Source organism: Prunus dulcis, chromosome 4, assembly GCF_902201215.1.
Source record: "Prunus dulcis chromosome 4, ALMONDv2, whole genome shotgun sequence".
In the NCBI taxonomy this organism is placed as follows: domain Eukaryota; kingdom Viridiplantae; phylum Streptophyta; class Magnoliopsida; order Rosales; family Rosaceae; genus Prunus; species Prunus dulcis.
In genome coordinates this window covers 23,158,868-23,177,088 of record NC_047653.1, presented here as the reverse complement: position 1 = coordinate 23,177,088, position 18,221 = coordinate 23,158,868, and the positions used below count along the sequence as shown (strand labels likewise).

General features: G+C 35.7%; 2 protein-coding genes across 5 annotated transcripts; both read left to right on the top strand.

Annotated features, from left to right (window-relative positions):
* Positions 1-1,781: 1,781 nt before the first annotated feature.
* LOC117625635 (zinc finger MYM-type protein 1-like) lies at positions 1,782-3,566 on the top strand. The gene is made up of 6 exons (XM_034357165.1): positions 1,782-2,412; positions 2,512-2,624; positions 2,736-2,826; positions 2,971-3,115; positions 3,233-3,443; positions 3,531-3,566. The coding sequence occupies exons 1-6, from the start codon at positions 1,782-1,784 to the stop codon at positions 3,564-3,566; spliced, it is 1,227 nt and encodes a 408-aa protein (XP_034213056.1).
* Positions 3,567-8,675: 5,109 nt separating this feature from the next.
* On the top strand, positions 8,676-17,880 carry LOC117624448 (TOM1-like protein 5). Of its 4 annotated transcripts, none has more exons than XM_034355694.1 (11): positions 8,676-9,010; positions 9,129-9,190; positions 9,369-9,487; positions 10,192-10,270; positions 10,548-10,646; positions 10,736-10,849; positions 12,800-12,954; positions 15,237-15,312; positions 15,931-16,016; positions 16,883-17,044; positions 17,263-17,880. In XM_034355694.1, the coding sequence occupies exons 3-11, from the start codon at positions 9,387-9,389 to the stop codon at positions 17,591-17,593; spliced, it is 1,203 nt and encodes a 400-aa protein (XP_034211585.1). In that variant the 5' UTR covers positions 8,676-9,010; positions 9,129-9,190; positions 9,369-9,386; the 3' UTR covers positions 17,594-17,880. The 4 variants fall into 4 exon arrangements, with proteins under 4 accessions (XP_034211585.1, XP_034211586.1, XP_034211584.1 ...); XM_034355695.1 differs by having other exon boundaries at positions 9,129-9,199; XM_034355693.1 differs by having other exon boundaries at positions 8,677-9,010; positions 9,374-9,487.
* Positions 17,881-18,221: the final 341 nt, after the last annotated feature.

Sequence of the window (18,221 nt, the reverse complement as noted above, 5' to 3'; positions counted from 1 at the left end):
ATTTACCTATCACGTTCGGTACTGATGTGCTGAACGCAACCAGCGACCATTATGAAATACTAAATTGCAAAATGCCAAAAAATAAACTCGTACCTCATTCGAAGCCTCTCTAACTTCAATCTCACCCTTCATAAATAAATAAAAGATATTTTTTCACCAATATAAAAGTATAAATCTAGGGTTAGGGTTTAGGAACATGATAGTTTGAGAAAAAAGTCAAACTAGGGTTGCAGGAACATATGTGGGGTGTAGTGAGCAATTTTAATTTAAAATTTAAAATTTTTTGTCCTCAATGGTAATTATGTACAAGGGTAAAATAGGTTATTCATGTTTAAAATTAGTATGAGGTGTAAAGAGCAAATAATGGGGTGCCAGTGGCGGATCTGTGTAAAGGGCAGGGTGGATGCCAGCCCATCCAAAGTTTTTATTATTATTTAAAAACCTATATATGTTATATGGGCAGCCCAAGTTTAAAAACTTAAAAAGCTAACTCAATGTACACACACGCCCATCCAACTTCAAAGTGGTCCCAGCTTTTGTCTCTTTTCTTTTGGCACAGCTTTTCTCTATTCCATTCTACAGACCCGATGACAACAACAACTTCCTTTTGCCCTTTTTATTTTCTGCATCTTACTATTATATTGGTTGGGCAGTGGGCAACTTGGCAAAATCTTGTCCTCTTCTTTCTACAACAACAAGTAATTTCTAATTCTCTCATTTTTTATATATCTTTAATTATAGTTTTAATTTAAAATTCAATATTCTAGGGTTTACTTAGAGATTGAATTATAATTTTGTGATTTTGTTGAAATTAATTAGGGCTTTGATTTTAGGAATTTTGTTGAGATGTTTCAATGTTTGATTTGTTCTTTGTTGATATTGTTGAGATGCTATTATTATTAGAATTTGTTTGATTTTTTGTTGGTATGTTTGATTTAAATTATTTATTTTACATGTTATTCATAGGTTATCTTTGATTATGTCGGATCACAATCGGAATCCCAAGAGAACAAAAAACTTGTTCTCTTTTTTTAAGAAAAGGAATGATGGGTCATCATCTAGTACATTGCCTTCTAGCTCTTCTTTATCTATTCCAATATGTGATGAACAAAATCTTCCCGAGTCTCCCATTATTAAGCCTCAAGTTGAAAGAACTGAATCTGAAAGAGTAGATGATTATCATGATTTTAATATCAATTATCTTGAGTGTGATCTAGGATTACGTCGTCTAATATGCAAATATCCAGTGAATGAACAAGATAATGTGCGAAGAGCATACATTCTTTTAGGACCATGTCAACCCGAGTTAGAAGATTATCCAATCCATTTAGAAGGGCGGGACTTTTGTCGATTTAATAAAAAATGGTTTGGTCAATTCACTTGGCTTGAGTATTCAGTTGCTAAGAATAAGGTATTTTGTTTTCCTTATTTCATTTTTGACATGAATCAGTCACACCCAACCTTTATTGTTGTGGGTATAAAAAATAGAAGAGAATTGGTGGGAATCAATGTGCATTTCAACATCATGTAGGCAAGTTAAATTCACCACATCATCTTGCTATGCAAAAGTGGATTAGCTTAAAAACTCCATTTCTTCATATTGAAAAAGTGGTACAGAACCAATCAAAGCAACAAGTGATGAAAAATCGGTTGCCACTTACGACCACAATAGAGGCATTAGGTATCTAGCAAATCAAGCATTGGCTTTTCGGGGCCACGATGAATCCGTTGACTCATCTAATCGGGGCTATTTCATTGAAATCATAAAGTCTTTTGTAAGAATGAATATAGAAGTTGAGAAAGTTGTCCTTGATAAGGCTCCTCAAAATGCTCAATACATTGCGCATGACATACAAAAGCAAATCTTACATATTTTTGCTAACAAGGTGAGGAAGGCAATTTGTAAGGAACTTGGGAAGAACAAATTTTGTATTCTAGTTGATGAATCACTTGATGAATCCGATAAGGAACAAATGGCTATTATTATAAGATTTGTTGATTGTGATGGATTTATTCGTGAACGCTTCTTCGATATTGTGAGTCTTGTAGACACTAATGCCTTGACTCTTAAAAAAGAGATATGCAAAGTGCTTGGTAATAACGACATTCTAGTGGAAAATATGCGTGGTCAAGGGTATGATGGTGCTAGTAATATGCGTGGTTCATGGAATGGCTTACAAGCATTATTTCTTCAAGATTGTCCATATACATATTATGTGCATTGCTTTGTTCATCGCTTGCAATTGGCATTAAATGGTGTAGCTAAAGATGTGAAAGTTTTATGGAGGTTGTTTTTAATGTTGACTAACATTGTGAATTTTGTTAGTGCTTCTGCTAAGCACCGTAGTGAGTTAAACTTAATTAGAAAAGTTGAACTCAATGGGTTGTTGGATTCTGGAGAACTTGAGACAGGCAGATGACTTAATCAAGCTCGTAGTTTGAAACGAGCTCGAGCCACTCGTTGGGGCTCTCATTATGCCTCTATTACAAGTTTGTTGTGTTTATCTAAAGAGACTAAATTACTTCTTCAAGAAATCATTGATCATGGACCTAACCAACAATTTCGTGGCGATGTTGAGAGTAACTATATTGCTATGATGTCTTTTGAGTTTGTGTTTTCATTGGTTTTGATGGATAAAATTATGGGATTGACCAATTTTCTTTGTCAATTATTTCAGACCAAAACTCAAGACATTGTAAGTGCTTTAAATTTTGTTGAAAACACAAAAATGCAGCTTCAAGATATGAGGGTACATGGCTGGGATGATTTATTCTGTAGTTTGGTATCATTTTGTGAACTACATGGTGTTGATGTTCCTGATATGGGTGCTTGTTATATGACGGGCACACATCGCTCTTGTCAACAAAAAGATTTTATTACATTTGAGCATTACTATCGCGTTGATGTATTCAATGATGTTATAGATTGCATGTTAAGGGAGTTAAATGATAGATTTCCATAGCAAACAGTTGAACTTCTTATTCTTAGCTCAGCATTGGATCCTCGTAATTCATTCAAGTCATTTAATATTGAGCATATATGTAAACTTGCTGAGAAATTTTATCCTGCTGATTTCCTTCCAAATGAGTTGAAAGATTTGGAAATAGAGTTAAGGTATTTTCAAAATGATGTACATCACCTTCCTTATTTTATGGAAACTAACACTCTTCCTCATTTATGTCAACAATTAGTGGAAACAAGTTTGGTAGAGAACTATTGTTTGATCAACAGGTTGATTCGGTTGGTGTTGACTCTTCCCGTTTCTACAGCAACAACGGAACTAGCTTTTTCATGTAGGAGAATTATTAAGAATCGGCTTCGAAGCACCATGGCTGATGAGTTTCTTGCTGATTGCATGACCCTCCACATTGAAAGAGAGTTTGCTAATAGTATCACTAATGCATCGATAATTGAGGAATTTAAGACTTCTAAGTCTCGCAGGGTAAAATTTTAGATTTAACTAGTGATGTTTTGTATTACATTTACCTGTGATTTTTGTTTTTGTTGTTACGCTTGTATTTATGTATAGATGTATTTGAGGGTAAGGCTTATTACGCCCTCCTGACTAGGTGTATCTTTTTCTGATTATTAATGAAATTCACTCGTACCATCGAGTTTAGTATGTAAGTTCCGCCCAATTGGCTTTCCAATCTTGAATTCGCCACTGTGGGGTGCCAATAATAAAATCACCATTTTCATTTAAACTCAATAACAGTTGTCCACATTTAACATTCCCACGTCCAAAATGATAGCAACGCAACCAAAAATCCCACATTAGATGACAACAATGCCAAAGCTCCCTAACACCACAACAATGACCAAAATTCATGCCCACGACGACATTCCCAACTGCTCCATCTTCCCACAAACATCCAACTCCTTCATCCCATACTTCAAGAAAAAATACTTCACAAACTCAAACCTCATGGATTCACTATTTGAAAATTCACTCTCTGAAAATCGAAGAGCACTCACTACATATTGGTTAAGTTATGATCTCAAAACAAATTTGTTAGAACAAGATGCTAATATCTACAATTACATAAACAACAACTCTAATTAAATGGAAACTGCAATGTAGTGTGTACAAAATGGCAATGCAACACATGTCTAAAAATTTATAGAACTATCTCTACATAAGCAATCATAAACTAAAAAGGGATGTTCATATCACTGCCTTGCAAGTCTTCTTGTTGTGGCATGCAACATCGTACTGATTGCATTTCAATGGCCTTATACCTTTCACAAAAGACTTGATCCTCTTCGTTGACAGTCTTCCAACTGGTCTCTTTGTAATCGGAGGAAACACAACTTTACCAACTACACCACCTAGTAAGAAACATCCTAACACAACTAAAAACCAACTACATAATAACAGCTAGCAAGTAGAGACCTAAACCAATCAAATCAGCAACTAAAAACCCAAAGTTTCATGCCAATAGTTAGTAAGAAATAAGCAAAACCAATAAAATCATAAAATAAAATTAGAAACTGCAATGCAGCACCTAGTAAGCAACATCCCAAAACAACAAAAAACCAAAAACCACATGACTGCAACAAATAAGAAAAGACCTAAACCAATCCAATAAACAACTAAAAACTAAGAACTATATGCCAACAACAAGTAAGAAATACCAATCAAACCAGAAACTCAAAATAGAAATTTCAATGCAGCACATAGAAAGCAACAACCAAAAGAAATCCAAACAGCAAGTCGAACCAAATCAAACATAATCTACAACGAAAAATCAAAAACGAAACTTTACAATCCTATGGAAAAGAAGTTGGATTCCAAGACAAATAGTTGTTATTTTGTAGGTTATCCAGATAGAACCAAAGGGTATTGATTTTATAGTCTAGGTCATACCACAAGGTTTGTTGAAACTGAGAGAGCAATTTTTCTAGAGAATGATGAAGATATTACAGAAGAAAGAGAATTTGATTTTGAAGAATTAATAGAAAACACATGTAGAAGAGAAGAGGCTATGAATCAATTCACCTTGCCAGTTGATCTTTTGAATAGCACGGCACAAGAAACTCAACCACAACAAATAATGCCAGAGGCACTTAGCACTGCAGCACCAATGCAAATTGAACTTGAGAATCCAGAATAGACTTAAGACCCACAGCAAGAACAAGAAAATGTAGAACTAAGGTCGTAAAGACCTAGAAGACCTGCAATTTCAAATGACTATGTCATATATTTACAAGAGTCCGAGCATGACATGAGTCAAAAAGAAGACCTTAGCACCTTTGAACAAGAAATGAACAGTGATAAAAATGAATAATGGCTTGCTGCAATGAAAGCAGAATTGGATTCTATGAGAAAGAATGGAGTATGGGATTGGTAAATTTGCCTCAATGATGTAGACCTATTGGTTGTAAATGGGTTTACAAAACAAAGAGAGACTCAAGAGGTTGTATAGAGAGGCACAAAGCCAGGATAGTTGTAAAAGGCTTCACACAACAAGGAGGGATACATTTTAGTGAAACTTTTTCTCCAATATCGACTAAAGATTCATTTCGAGTTATTATGGCAATCATGGTACACTTTGATCTATCACTTCATCAAATGGATGTCAAGACCGCATTCTTGAATGGAGAACTCTCTGAAGAGATTTACATGAAGCAACCGGAGGGATTCATTCAAGAAGAGAGAGAAAATCTTGTCTGCAAACTCAAGAAATTGATTTATGGTTTAAAGCAAGCATCTAGGCAGTGGTATCTCAAGTTTGATGAGGTTGTAAGATCTTATGGATTCACTAAAACACTAGTAGATAAGTGCATTTATATTAAAACCAGTGGGAGACATTTCATGTTTTTAGTTTTATATGTTGATGATATTCTTATTGAAAGCAGTAGCCGTACTCTTTTACATGACACCATGACATTTCTGACACAATCTTTTCATATGACAAATCAGGGAGAAAGAACTTAGGTTTTAGGCATTGAGATCATAAGGGATGGGGAGAGAGGTCTGTTAGGACTGTCACAGAAAGGGTACATAGAGAAAGTACTCAAGAGGTTTAAGATGGCAAATTGTGCAGGAGGAAGTGTATCTATGACAAAGAGAGACAAACTGAGTGAAAGTCAAGCTCCTCAAAATGATACTGAGAGGCAAGACATGCGAGACAAGCCTTATGCATCCTTGGTGGGCAGCCTCATGTATGCACAAGTCTGCACAAAGCCAGACTTTGCTTTTCCTATAAGTGTTTTGGGGGGATTCTAGTTGAACCCTGGACAAGCACATTGGGTGGCTGGAAAGAAGGTATTGAGTTACTTACAAAGAACAAATGATTACAAATTAGTTTACAAAAGGAGTCAAAATATGGAATTAATTAGATATGCTAATGCTGATTTAGGAGGCTGTGTGCACACAAAGAGATCCACTTCAAGTTTTGTATTCCTATTTGGAGGAGGGGGCTGTTTCTTGGAAAAGTGTCAAACAATCTATTATTGCTACTTGTACGATGCAAACATAATACATTGCTTGTTATGAACCAGCTTCACAAGCTATTTGGCTAATAAATTTAATTAGGAGTCTAAGAGTGGTTGATTCAATTGAAAGGCCTATTTTGATATGGAATGACAATACTTCAATGGTTTCTTTACTAAGATCAACAAGAGATCTTCAGGCAATAGGCTTTTGGACTTCAAGTATTATATGGTCAGAGAGAAGGTTAAGTCAGGAGACATTGTAGTTGAACACACAGACACCTATTCTATGATAGTAAACCCTTTTTACAAGGCATTGCCAGCTACAGTTTTTCATGGACATGCCAAGAGCATGGGATTGTCACCTATCCTTGATATGCTTGATTAGTGGGAGTAGTTTGCTGTTTATCTTAATTGATTTTTAATTATTCTTTAAGCCCTTGTTTTGTTGGTTTTGAGTGGAAGGCTTCCGTTCTGATTCAGACGAAATCTCGGCTTTATCATCCTCATCTGTACCTATGGGCAATCCAGGTATGCAAGTGTTTGTGTTCTTTATGTATGCAGTAGTTAAGTTAACAAATACTACCAAAATTATAAACGAATAATAGATTCCAAGTACTCATACCTCAACAACAAATTATGAAAAAATCCCCTACAAAACCGCACCTCCAAACTCAAATCTCATCACAAAAGGCATGAAAACAAAATCTACATCAAAGACTTCAAAAATCAACTTCTCAAACCAAAACATAACTACAAAATTGAAATAAGAATATGATCAAGAAAATACATACTAGACGAAAAATAGAGCTTCATGTGAGAAGATGAAATAGCACCATAACAAACACAATCTCAAGAGAATGAAAAAAAAAAAAAAAAACCAAAAAAATTGAACACGATCGCACTAGACCAAAGCACAGTAGATATCGCACCACAAAATCAAGCTTGATTCTTGATGAAATTGCAACAGCACGAAGAAAACATAAAAATCAGTTCAAAAACCACAAAAGAGGATGAAAATCGAACATAAAAAAGAAGAAAAACGGGAGAAATTGAACAAGCTGAACAACAGAGCTCAAATTGCAGCTCCAGAACCAGAGCTTCTACATGTAAAACGAGTGAGAGAATGTGAAAGTAAATCTCAAATCTTGCGTACTTTAAACATATGGGGGCTAAAAGGTAATTTTTCTTACTACTTTGAACAGGGCAACGAATCTGGGCCTCTTGATTGAGTTTATCCAAAACCAAATTTAAAACCCATTCACCAAAACCCAAACATAAATACTCTATTTATCAAATCCTTATTAGTAAAGATTCTTATCACTAATACTTTTTCTAATATATTTTTGTTTTAAATTTTGTTTTAATCTTTTAATTAATTTTTTAAAATTAAGAATTATTTATTTATTTATTTGTCAAGCTAGGATGAAATTACCAATGTAACCCTACCACATCATTAGTTTTAGCAGAGTTTGAGATGAAGTTTACAATAAAGGAGAAAGTGACACACCAAACATTGGTCAATGGGGTAAATTGAGTCAACTTTGAGAGGGCAATACGGGATTTGACTAATATTTCAAGGGGCACTGTAGCAATTAAGCCTTAAAAATAAACAATAATAATCCATATAAGGACACTGAAGGAAGTTGAGGTTCTACTCAAAATTAATTGACAATAAAAAAGTAGCCCAACTCTTTATAAATCCACGCTTGATTTTCTAAAAGCACAGTAAAAAAAATTTGAATTACCGTGCACTGACGTCACGTGACGTCAGAGCTGACGTCACCCCCCTCGGGATGAAGCCCAGGCAAAAATTACCCTTGGGCCTGCCCAGGTTGGTGGGACCCACTAATTGCCCGAGCTCAATCTTACGCGCTGGAGGTTGTTGGGCTTGCAAAGGCAGCCTTTTGCCCGGTTTGTGTAGAGCGGTGGAGTTGCTCTAAAAGATATCTCTCAACTCAAATAAACTTATTTAATATATCCTTCCATGTCTCGAAATTAACATATTTACATGAAAGATGTAAAATAGATAAGTTGGTTGGCCAGTGAAGCACCCACGAGTGAAAGTGCGGTGAGGTTAGAGAAACCCAATTTTCTGCTTTTTGAGTAAAAAGACGATTTTAGCTTTAGACAGCCCGAGGAGCCACGACGGTGCCCCTCTTTCGACAACTTCCATTATATTCTATTCTATTATTAATTTATTAAATTATTAAATCTTTTTTTAAGCTTAACAAGTAAAGTAAACAACACTGGACAAGATTCCCCAAGCCTCTCTGGCTAATCTTTTCTTTTCCCTCTGATATACTCTCACATTTGCTAACATTTTTTTTAATTGTAATTTTATAAATTACACTTTTCTATTGAGCTTTGTAATATTAAATAAATATTTGTTGTAAATAATAGGGAGTCTAAATAGAGCACAAACTATATATAATTACTACCAAATCAGTACTAAAACTCCATTTGATCTCTCTGGCTTTTTGGTGTTTTGAGAAATGCTGAAGCTGTTTAGGGTTTACCAGCTCGTCTCCACCTTCCTCTTGTTGGTCTCCCTCTTCCTCTTCGTCTTCACTGGTACACTATACTGCTGCTTTGTTTGTTTATTTACTGTCATTTTTAAGTTCTTGTATCTGTTGCCCCTCCATTTCTTCAATCAGATTTATTGTTTTTTTGTTTGTTTGTTTGCTTGCAGAGTAGCATATGAAGTTTTATCAATTGCCTAGTTGCTGCTGACGTTCCAATTATCTGTTTCAGGTTAATTGTGTATGACTCTATATTTTTGGGTGTAATTGTAGCAATGATTTAATACATCTGTATTTCGTTTTCTTACTTTCTGCTAAATTTTTGAAGTACCCATAAGATGGGTGCTGAAGCTTATACCATTGGGTTGAAATATTAGTTCATATTCTTACTTTCTGCTCAATTTTTAAAGTATAGAACTACCCAAAAGATGGCTGCCGAGCTTGTCAATTCTGCAACAAGTGAGAAACTTTCTGAAATGGATTGGATGAAGAATATTCAAATCTGTGAGTTAGTTGCTCGTGATCATAGGTATAATTGCTAAATCACTTCCAAATCTCTCTCTCTCTCTCTCTCTCTCTCTTTCTGGTATAATTGGATTTTTCTATTCATTTGTTCAGAAGAATATTTTTGTACACATGTCCGAGGAGGGAATTTGTTGAACTCTTTCTGGTTCAGTATAATGTGAACCAGAATATTGCATTTTCAATTATCTATATTTTATAGGCGTTGCATGTTTAATATGATGTCGGTTATTGCACTAGTAAACTGGATTGCACATGATAGCTCGTCCTTGTCTATATTTCATCATTGTATTTGGGACCATGAGATGATCAAGTTTGAGAAAAAATAGAACCAAATTTTCTTTAGGTATTTGCAGCTAATACCTCAAGAACTATAAGAGTTAGATAAGCAGTTCTCGCTTTCCAAATCATAGATGAAGGAGACTTATGACCTTGTGTTGGAAGTTCCTGAACACCTGACTACTTTTAATTTCAATGTTGATATGAGTTCAGTTTTGTTTCTGGAAAATGCCATTCTCAGTGGTTTACTTGCTAGCCATATCCAAGTTTAATAAATTGCTCTCATTGCCTGAGCTTATCTATTTGAAAATTGAAATCTGAGTATTGAAAGGTTGCTCTCTCATTGCCTGAGCTGAAATTACTTTTATCGTAATGTTTTTTTTTTTTTTCCTATTATCAACTTGCTTACGTGTGAAACTTTGGTCGATGTAGGCAAGCTAGAGATGTCATTAAAGCTATCAAAAAACGACTGGGGAGTAAACATGCAAATTCTCAACTTTATGCAGTTATGGTGAGCAATTGCATGATTTTGTGATGATATTTGGTTTATGTTGTCCGGCTAAAAAAGGACAAAGAATAGAGGAAATCTATCAGAGGGAAAAACAGAAAAAGATGCAAAGTCATCATGGTATTACCTCAGTGTATGGTTGTGTTTCTTGTACCTTGCGAACCCTTTTCTTTTCCCTGACTAGTGCACATCAAGTGCTTTCTGACCTGGGTTTATACCTGTAATGATCTGTTGTGATGTCGTTTGATATAACACCATCCATTATCCTTTGATTTTGTAGTTGTTGGAGATGTTGATGAACAATATAGGAGAACATATTCATAAGCAGGTGATTGATACTGGGCTTCTTCCTAGCCTAGTCAAGATAGTCAAGAAAAAGGTGCTAACTTGTTCTCATGTAAGCAATAGCTGAAAATTGGCTGATTTTATAACTAATTCATCGGGTTTGCATTTTTCTGGTGGTTGCAGTCAGACTTGCCAGTGCGAGAACGCATATTTCTACTTCTAGATGCCACTCAGACATCCCTTGGTGGTGCTTCTGGAAAATTCCCCCAGTATTATACTGCTTATTATGATTTGGTGGTAGGTACAAACAAGTCATATAATACTTGGGCTCCCATTTTATGAGAACAGACAAATTCTTAAATCGTATCATGTGGTGGCTGGTTCAGATTCTTGGCATGCTGTAGCTGGAAAATGAATAACTTTTACTACGTATATGATGCGAACTTGGAGATCTCTAGACAATAAAGATCTTTTTTTACTTCTTCTTCACAATCAATTGTATCATTTGAATGTTTTAGTTGCAATTATTGTTTGAGGAGCCGGAAGAGATGCATAATAGGATCTTAAGAATTTCTCACTTTGTTTAAAATGGAGACACATTATTGTTATACCATATGTTTATAAATAATCTTGTTGGTATATGGAATTTGGGGCATGAATTTTAAAATTTGTATCAATGTTTCTGGGAGAGACCCGATATCTGCGCAGCTCTACAGTGGTAGTGGCAGTGGCAGTGGCAGTTAGGCCATTTAAAAAAAAGCAAGGGTTGATGGTTTGATGCAGATGAATAAGCAGAATGGTTCTGGGAGCAGTGGTGGGTAGAAATGAGGTGTGATGGTGATGCCTTTTGGTCATGTTTCGGTGGTGTCGGTGATAATGGCCTTGGTTGGTTTCAAATTTTGGGATTCTTTGACTGTCCTTAATATCTAGACTGTATGTATAATTAAACTAGAATCCATCAATAAAAGCAGTTTAAGGTTTAGGGTCTTGCGTGTGAGTACATGTATTTTGTATTATTGCTCCTGACAATGTTTCTTTTTTATTTCTGAAATTTTTAGAAAGTTTTATGATCATTAATATAATCATTAGTCATATGTTAGTGATTCCTAGCAGTTGCTATGGGGGAAGTTATGTCAATTTGATGCTTGGAAATATTAAATTACAAAAAAAATAAAAGGCAATTTGTTTCAATATGGGTACAATCAATCTGGCAAACTGCTGAAGTTAGTTGACGCTCTGCTATTTGATGAAGAGACACTCATTGTGTTGTAGGTAGGAAAGATTAATTTGTTTGTGGGTTTGGAGTATGCATGTTCCCTTATGTTGGTAAGTAATGTTGATGGGCCACACTAAATGTTTAAAAACACTGGTTTTGAATTGTTGTGTGCTGCTCAGCAACATGCTGAAGCAGAAGCAGAAGTGAACAATGCATGCTCGTATGAAACTGTAACTTCAGGTAGTCCATGTTGTATCTATTGAATTTCCAGGAGTTGTGAACCTAAATGAACTCATCTTCATGTCGCATGTGAGACCATAAGCAAGTACTTATTCATCTAAGTACACTGTTTGTTTTGGAAACGGAAGTCATAGGAACTTCTTCGAATACTCTGTGTATAAAGTTTTAAACATTGTATTGAGCATTCATGTCTTGCAGTGGTTAGCATTTAATTCTAGAAACAATGGTTGGGTTACCGGATATGCGATGGACAGAAATAATCTCAATCAGTTAGATAACTGGATTATACTTTTTGATTATATGCTATATGATTTACCACTTTCAATAGCCACAAGCTTCTTCATTTGTTATGCATTCATGATGTTAGGTGACAGCAGTTTTGATGTTTGATGGACGAGAAGGTATAACTTTGTGTTTATATAATCGAAATATTACAAGAATGGCCCTCTGGGGACTGGGGATAACATTAATGTTCGAACCCAAGAGTGTGTGCACGTGTTTGTGTGCGCGTTTAGACAGGGATGTTTGAAGTTAAAAGTAATGAGACATGTTGCATATGGGAAAAGTGATTATTTCCTCATTTATTCTTTCGGTTAATGTATTTTGACCTTGTTTATAGTGAAGATGATTGCTCTCAAAACTTGGATGTGTCTTGCTATGTGTCACTGTGGTCTTAACCTGATGTGCTTTCTTGATAAAAGATATTAAGGAAATGACTATATCTTGTGTTCTAAAATTCTTAATACTTTCACAATAGAGTTTTTCTGACTTCAAAGTTTATATATTTTCAGAGTGCTGGACTAGAGTTCCCTCAAAGGCCTCATCTGGTGCCTCCGAATCCCTCACCACAATCAACTAAGAGTAATTTGCCTAACAGGGAATTAGCATCATCTATACCTGAAGGGTTTGCTCCACAAGCGGAGCCACATATTGTTCCTGAATCTAGGTACCTTTTGAATTTATTTTGAATATACTTTGGCATCCTAATGACTTTTGGACTGTGCATAGGTCATCAGTTGGGGGGTAGAAGAAAACATATGATAATTCATCATGCTAGGTTTTTAGTCTCTTGTTTCATACATTGTTTTCATTGTTAGGGGAAAACTGTCTTTGTTATGATAATGTAACATGTTGGTTTGATTACAAATGCTGTATTATTCTCTAACCCCTAACCCCTTCAGTTCTCTCTCCTCTCCTCTTTCTACCTCTTTCTTTGTTTCTCTCTCACACACGCATAAAATGTAAGCATTCAAGACTGCAAGAGTTAATTAAATAATTGTAGATACCGAGAAGTCCTAGTTTTCCAGGGAAGACAGCTTGTTTCTAATTTATTAAATCCAATGCTTTGCTTTTTGTTTAAGGATTATTCTCTCTTTCAATTTCATTTTGGTCACCTGAACGCCCAACTCAAGTCCTCTTTCAGTAAGGTTTGAGATTATTAGGTAGCCTTATTTTTTTAATTTACCGAAGGTATTTTAGTTTGTTTCTTTAATTAGGCCTTTAGACTTTTCTTTTAGTTAGGCCTTTAGATTTGGGTACGCATTACATGGGCCTAAAATAGCTAGAAAGCTATTGTAGCAAACCACTTTAAAGGTGTTTCCTCCAGCAGTGTTCTTTATTTTGGCTAATCTGAAATATTTTATTATTATTTTCTCTTTCTCTTTCTCCCTCTTTCTCATGCAAATCAAATATATTAAAAAGAAAAGTAGAAACCCAACCCGACCAACCTCCCAAATGTCTCTCTCTCTCTCTCTCTCCTCCTGTTTCTCTCTCCTCCTTGGTAGATGTAGAGAGCCAAAAGTTGGGTCTCCAAAATAGAGAGCCAAGTAGGGAGTCTGCTGGAAGGAGGATTTTCCTTCTTTTTAGCCAAAGTAGCTAGGGATGAGAGGATAGAGAGTCTGCTGGAGATGCTCTTTCCTGTAACTTGCATGTATAACTTAGCTGAGATACTGAGAATGAATACAACCACTCAACATTATTGAATCCTCGAAGGGTCTAATGACTCGATTTAAATTTCTCCCTTTCTAGTTTACCTCTTTATTTATGGCAGCTGGTATTCACATTCCCAGTTTGTCATCCTGCACTCCAAGCTCAATATTTATTATTTTAAAACTCTAACAGGACTGCAGTATGGCATTAACAGAGTGGCAATGTCATTGCTTTTTTCTCTTCTCCATGTTGATATAGTTCCCCCATGAGCTTATTTCTGTAATCACTGAGCCATGTTGTCCTCTTCCAACTGCTCAGATTCCATGAGTTCTCAATCTTCTACAGCCACCATCTACAATGTTGGGTCCATATTTGACATCACCAACCTAGTGATCATGAGATTAACCGATGCGAATTACTCACTTTGGTGCACTCATAACAAATATTTTGGTGCTTCGTTGATGGATCCAATCCCTTCGGCATCAGAGTTGTTTTATTATGACTTCTTGCAAACCACTATAGCAAAAGCAAGAGTACTGATTCTTGTATTTCAATAATCAGACTCATCAGTCTTATCATTTCTACCTTCTCTTTCTGATTCATGACGTGGTTGTTGGTCTTCATACTTTCCCACGAAATTTGGACCTGTCTTGAGCACCACGTCTCAATAATCCAATTGCTTAATTAGTTGGGAGGTGGTGTCTCACTTTAATACTTGAGTACCAAGCATGATTGTTTTGTTTTTTGCTATGTATGGAATAGTTGAATACATACTGGACCATAATTTTGTGTTGTTTTCTCTGATTTACTGTTTTATTTTGAATTGGTGACATAATATGCCAGGGTGTGGCTTATGAATCTATATTCTTGTTGATGTGAACTTGATTTCCTTAAATACTTTTATTTTTTTTATACACGAAAAGCTTGTTGTCTCACCCTGCCCATACTATTCATTAGGCCTGCGCACCTTCCCATAACAATTTTTTAGGCCTTAATACTTCTCGTAATTATTAATTAGGCAATTACATTTTTCCTCTAATTAGTATATAATGTGTTCCTTTCGTATCCATTGTTGTTTCTGCTAAGTCTATTTTGTTCGATGCCTTTATAAATTGTTTGAATGAGGGGGTTAAGCATGTTGACAATGTCATATGTCCTGTGCTCTATTTAGTTATTTAATTTAATTTTTTTTTTGCATGTGCAGTTGGATTGCACTAATGTTATTGCCATTGTTATCATTATTTTTCTTGTTTTCTTACTCTGTCCGAGAAGACCATTTATTATTTTGTACCTATTTAGTATTATTCAGAAGGCAAGTAATGCATTGGAGGTCTTGAGAGAAGTGCTTGATGCTGTTGATGGTCAGCGTCCTGAGGTATGATGGTGATTTGTTTGAATTTCAGAAAAAATCAAAATGTTGCATTGTATCTGTGATTGCCCTACTATACAAAAACCATTTCATTTTCATATTTTTCTTTTCCTCTTCATTTTTCTTTTAATGGTAATTCTCCACAGTGGTTTAGATTTTAGATCTTTTATGAGGTTTGTTTCTTTCTTTATGGGATTGACATTGACAAACAGAAGTCTACATAATTACTCATAAGAGTCGAGTTGGTGCATGGGTTGTTTGTGTTGTGAATATCCCTAGGTGTGTTAACATTTTTGGCTAATAGTGTTATTCCAGAGTTGAGTCTGTAATTCTTTCTTGTTGATGCCCAGTGAGGTTGTACAACTTAACCAGATGCTACATTAGCTTCTTCCTTTTCCATCTATAACCAAAATCTATACCCATGAGGATTATTTTTAATTATGGTTAACTACATAAAAGCCCCCAAACTTTGGAGTCAATTTCAAATTGGTACCCGATCTTTCAGATGATGAGATGATATAATTACATTGCGTGTGTGGTTGGTTCCCAAGTTGATGTTTAAAAGTGAAATAATTTTTAAATTATCTTCTGTAATGTTAGACTCTTTGATATATGTGTATTTAGGCAGCAAAAGATGAGTTCACACTTGATCTTGTGGAACAATGTTCATTCCAAAAGCAAAAAGTTATGCATCTAGTGATGACTTCTCGGTAAGGCTTCAATTGTTCTGTAAGTACAATAAATTGTTCTTTTATATTGGCTGCATATTGTATAATCCACTGTAGTCTCAAAACTAAATTTTGTTGTTAATGCGATGAAATTTACAATGATATCTTATTAGTTGATCTCTCAATCAAAGCAAGATATCACAGATATTAAAATCAGCGACAACAAAAGCATGTTGGTGGGACCCACATAGGGAAATTTTTTTCTTGGCTTCTGAGTTGCTGTAGTTTCCTCATGGAGAATCTCTAGTGGGATTTTCTTCTAGGATGTAAGCATTGGTATTAATTTTTTTAGTGAAATATAAAATGTCAAGAGAAGTCTCACCTCCTTTTGATGGTTTTTTAGTGTGTGATATGAAGCTGAAGGGTTATTTAATCAAGTTTTCCAACACAATTAGGTGATAGTAATTGGACACAAATTTCTTGTTGAAACTCGTAGTTGTACATTGGAGTACAAGAACTTGGAATCTAGATGGTTCCAAAGCCTTAGAAGTGGGAACGTTTGGACTGTAGACTGTAGTGTAGTATGCTCATTGACAGTTTGGTTGGTTTTAGTTCAAAGGAAGATCTGAATTGAAGTTCTTATTTATGTGGCATTATCAATTGAAATTGTAAGACTAGAAAAGATTGTCGGGATTGAATAACAATTTCCAAATAGCTTTGTTTCCAGCTTTGAAGGATGGAATGTTGGAATGTGAGCTTAAATATTTTTTGTTGTTCTGATGGGATCCGTAGTTATTCTTTTAAAATTGAGAATTTTGTTTAGGGGACGCTGTACATACTTTCAGACAAACATGCATGCATTTATAACGTTTGCATCTCCAGTTAAACATTGTGTTTGATTTTCCCAGGGATGAGAAGGCAGTTTCTCGAGCTATTGAATTAAATGAGCAGCTCCAGAAGGTTCTTGCAAGACATGATGCCCTTCTTTCTTGTAAGCCTACGTCAACTGTGAACCATCTTAACCAAGATCAGGCAGAGGAGGAAGAGGAGGCTGAACAGCTTTTCCGAAGGTATGTTCACTATACGGGCCTAAGCTTTTCATGGAAATTTAAGTATACATCTTCTCCATTATCCGCATTTGATATTCCTCGTGTACATGCTTTTAATTCTATGATCACTGCAAGCTTTGCTTTGTAAGGCGATCTTATTGACTTCTGTATGGGGATGTCTTTGAATGTACAAGGATTTCTTGATCTGAAATCAGTTTGTCTGACTGGAAATTTGACAGGCTACGGAAAGGAAAAGCATGTGTGAGACCTGAGGACGAAGAGCAATCAGCTGAGCGCCCTCATTTGGGCTTGCTTGGATCATCCCAGCCAGGAGAAAGGCTTAACCGTCCACTTATACGACCACTTTGTTTGGAGCCACTGCAGGAATCAAATGGGCATCTTCCACCTGTTGCAATTCCACCCCCACCTGCAAAACACATTGAGAGGGAAAAGTACTTTCAGGAAACCAAGATGGACGGTTCTGGTTTGGCTGGCCACGTGAGGGGTCTGTCATTACATAGTCGCAATGCCAGTAGCTCTCGCAGTGGAAGCATGGATTTCAGTGATTGACTGCTGTACTAGAGGGGCATCTCTTGTATGTTTAGGTTTTTTCCGTTCTTTATTAGTAGCTGATATAGTGATGGTTTCTAATTTGGTAGTGTTGGTGTCGTGGAAAGTTGGAGGATGTGGCAGATGGAGCTTCTGCCATATTTTATCTCATCTCATGTTTTCATATATAATCTTGTCTTCGGACCTCAGGTTTGTGTTTTTAAGCTGACTGTTTTTATATATGGGAGGGTTGTAAAGAGATTTGAATATTTTAATTTTATTCAATTTATTTTAGCTTATATGCTCCACAAGTGCGTCTGTGTGAACAATCTGATCGACTCATCGTTATTTCTTGAGACATGAGGCAAGAGTTGTGGAAAACAAGTCTACCTTGAAGTACACACTAATTTTGTTAGAGCCTCCCCAATGGAATGATTTTTGGGCTCTAAATGAGGAAGCCTAGACACAGAGGGCTCCAAATATGTGGACTTTGTTAGAGCCCTTGAAACAGAGCAGACTTCTTTTTCTTTCTTCGCTGTTTTGTGCCTCGGGTGTCGTTTGTACAAAACCAAAACCATTATATGTGCAACTGTATTGTCATTGAGTCGTTGCTATCATACTGCGTGTTCGGAATTTGTCATGTAGGTGT

Excerpts from the sequence above, each read along its gene's own strand:
- LOC117624448 (XM_034355694.1), top strand. The coding sequence starts at position 9,387 with ATGGCTGCCGAGCTTGTCAATTCTGCAACAAGTGAGAAACTTTCTGAA. Across the intron at positions 12,955-15,236 it reads CATATTGTTCCTGAATCTAG|TATTATTCAGAAGGCAAGTA; the intron begins GTACCTTTTGAA and ends GTACCTATTTAG. Across the intron at positions 17,045-17,262 it reads GCTGAACAGCTTTTCCGAAG|GCTACGGAAAGGAAAAGCAT; the intron begins GTATGTTCACTA and ends GAAATTTGACAG.
- LOC117625635 (XM_034357165.1), top strand. The coding sequence starts at position 1,782 with ATGAATATAGAAGTTGAGAAAGTTGTCCTTGATAAGGCTCCTCAAAAT. Across the intron at positions 2,625-2,735 it reads TTGAGTTTGTGTTTTCATTG|CTTCAAGATATGAGGGTACA; the intron begins GTTTTGATGGAT and ends ACAAAAATGCAG. Across the intron at positions 2,827-2,970 it reads TGTTGATGTTCCTGATATGG|TTGAACTTCTTATTCTTAGC; the intron begins GTGCTTGTTATA and ends CATAGCAAACAG.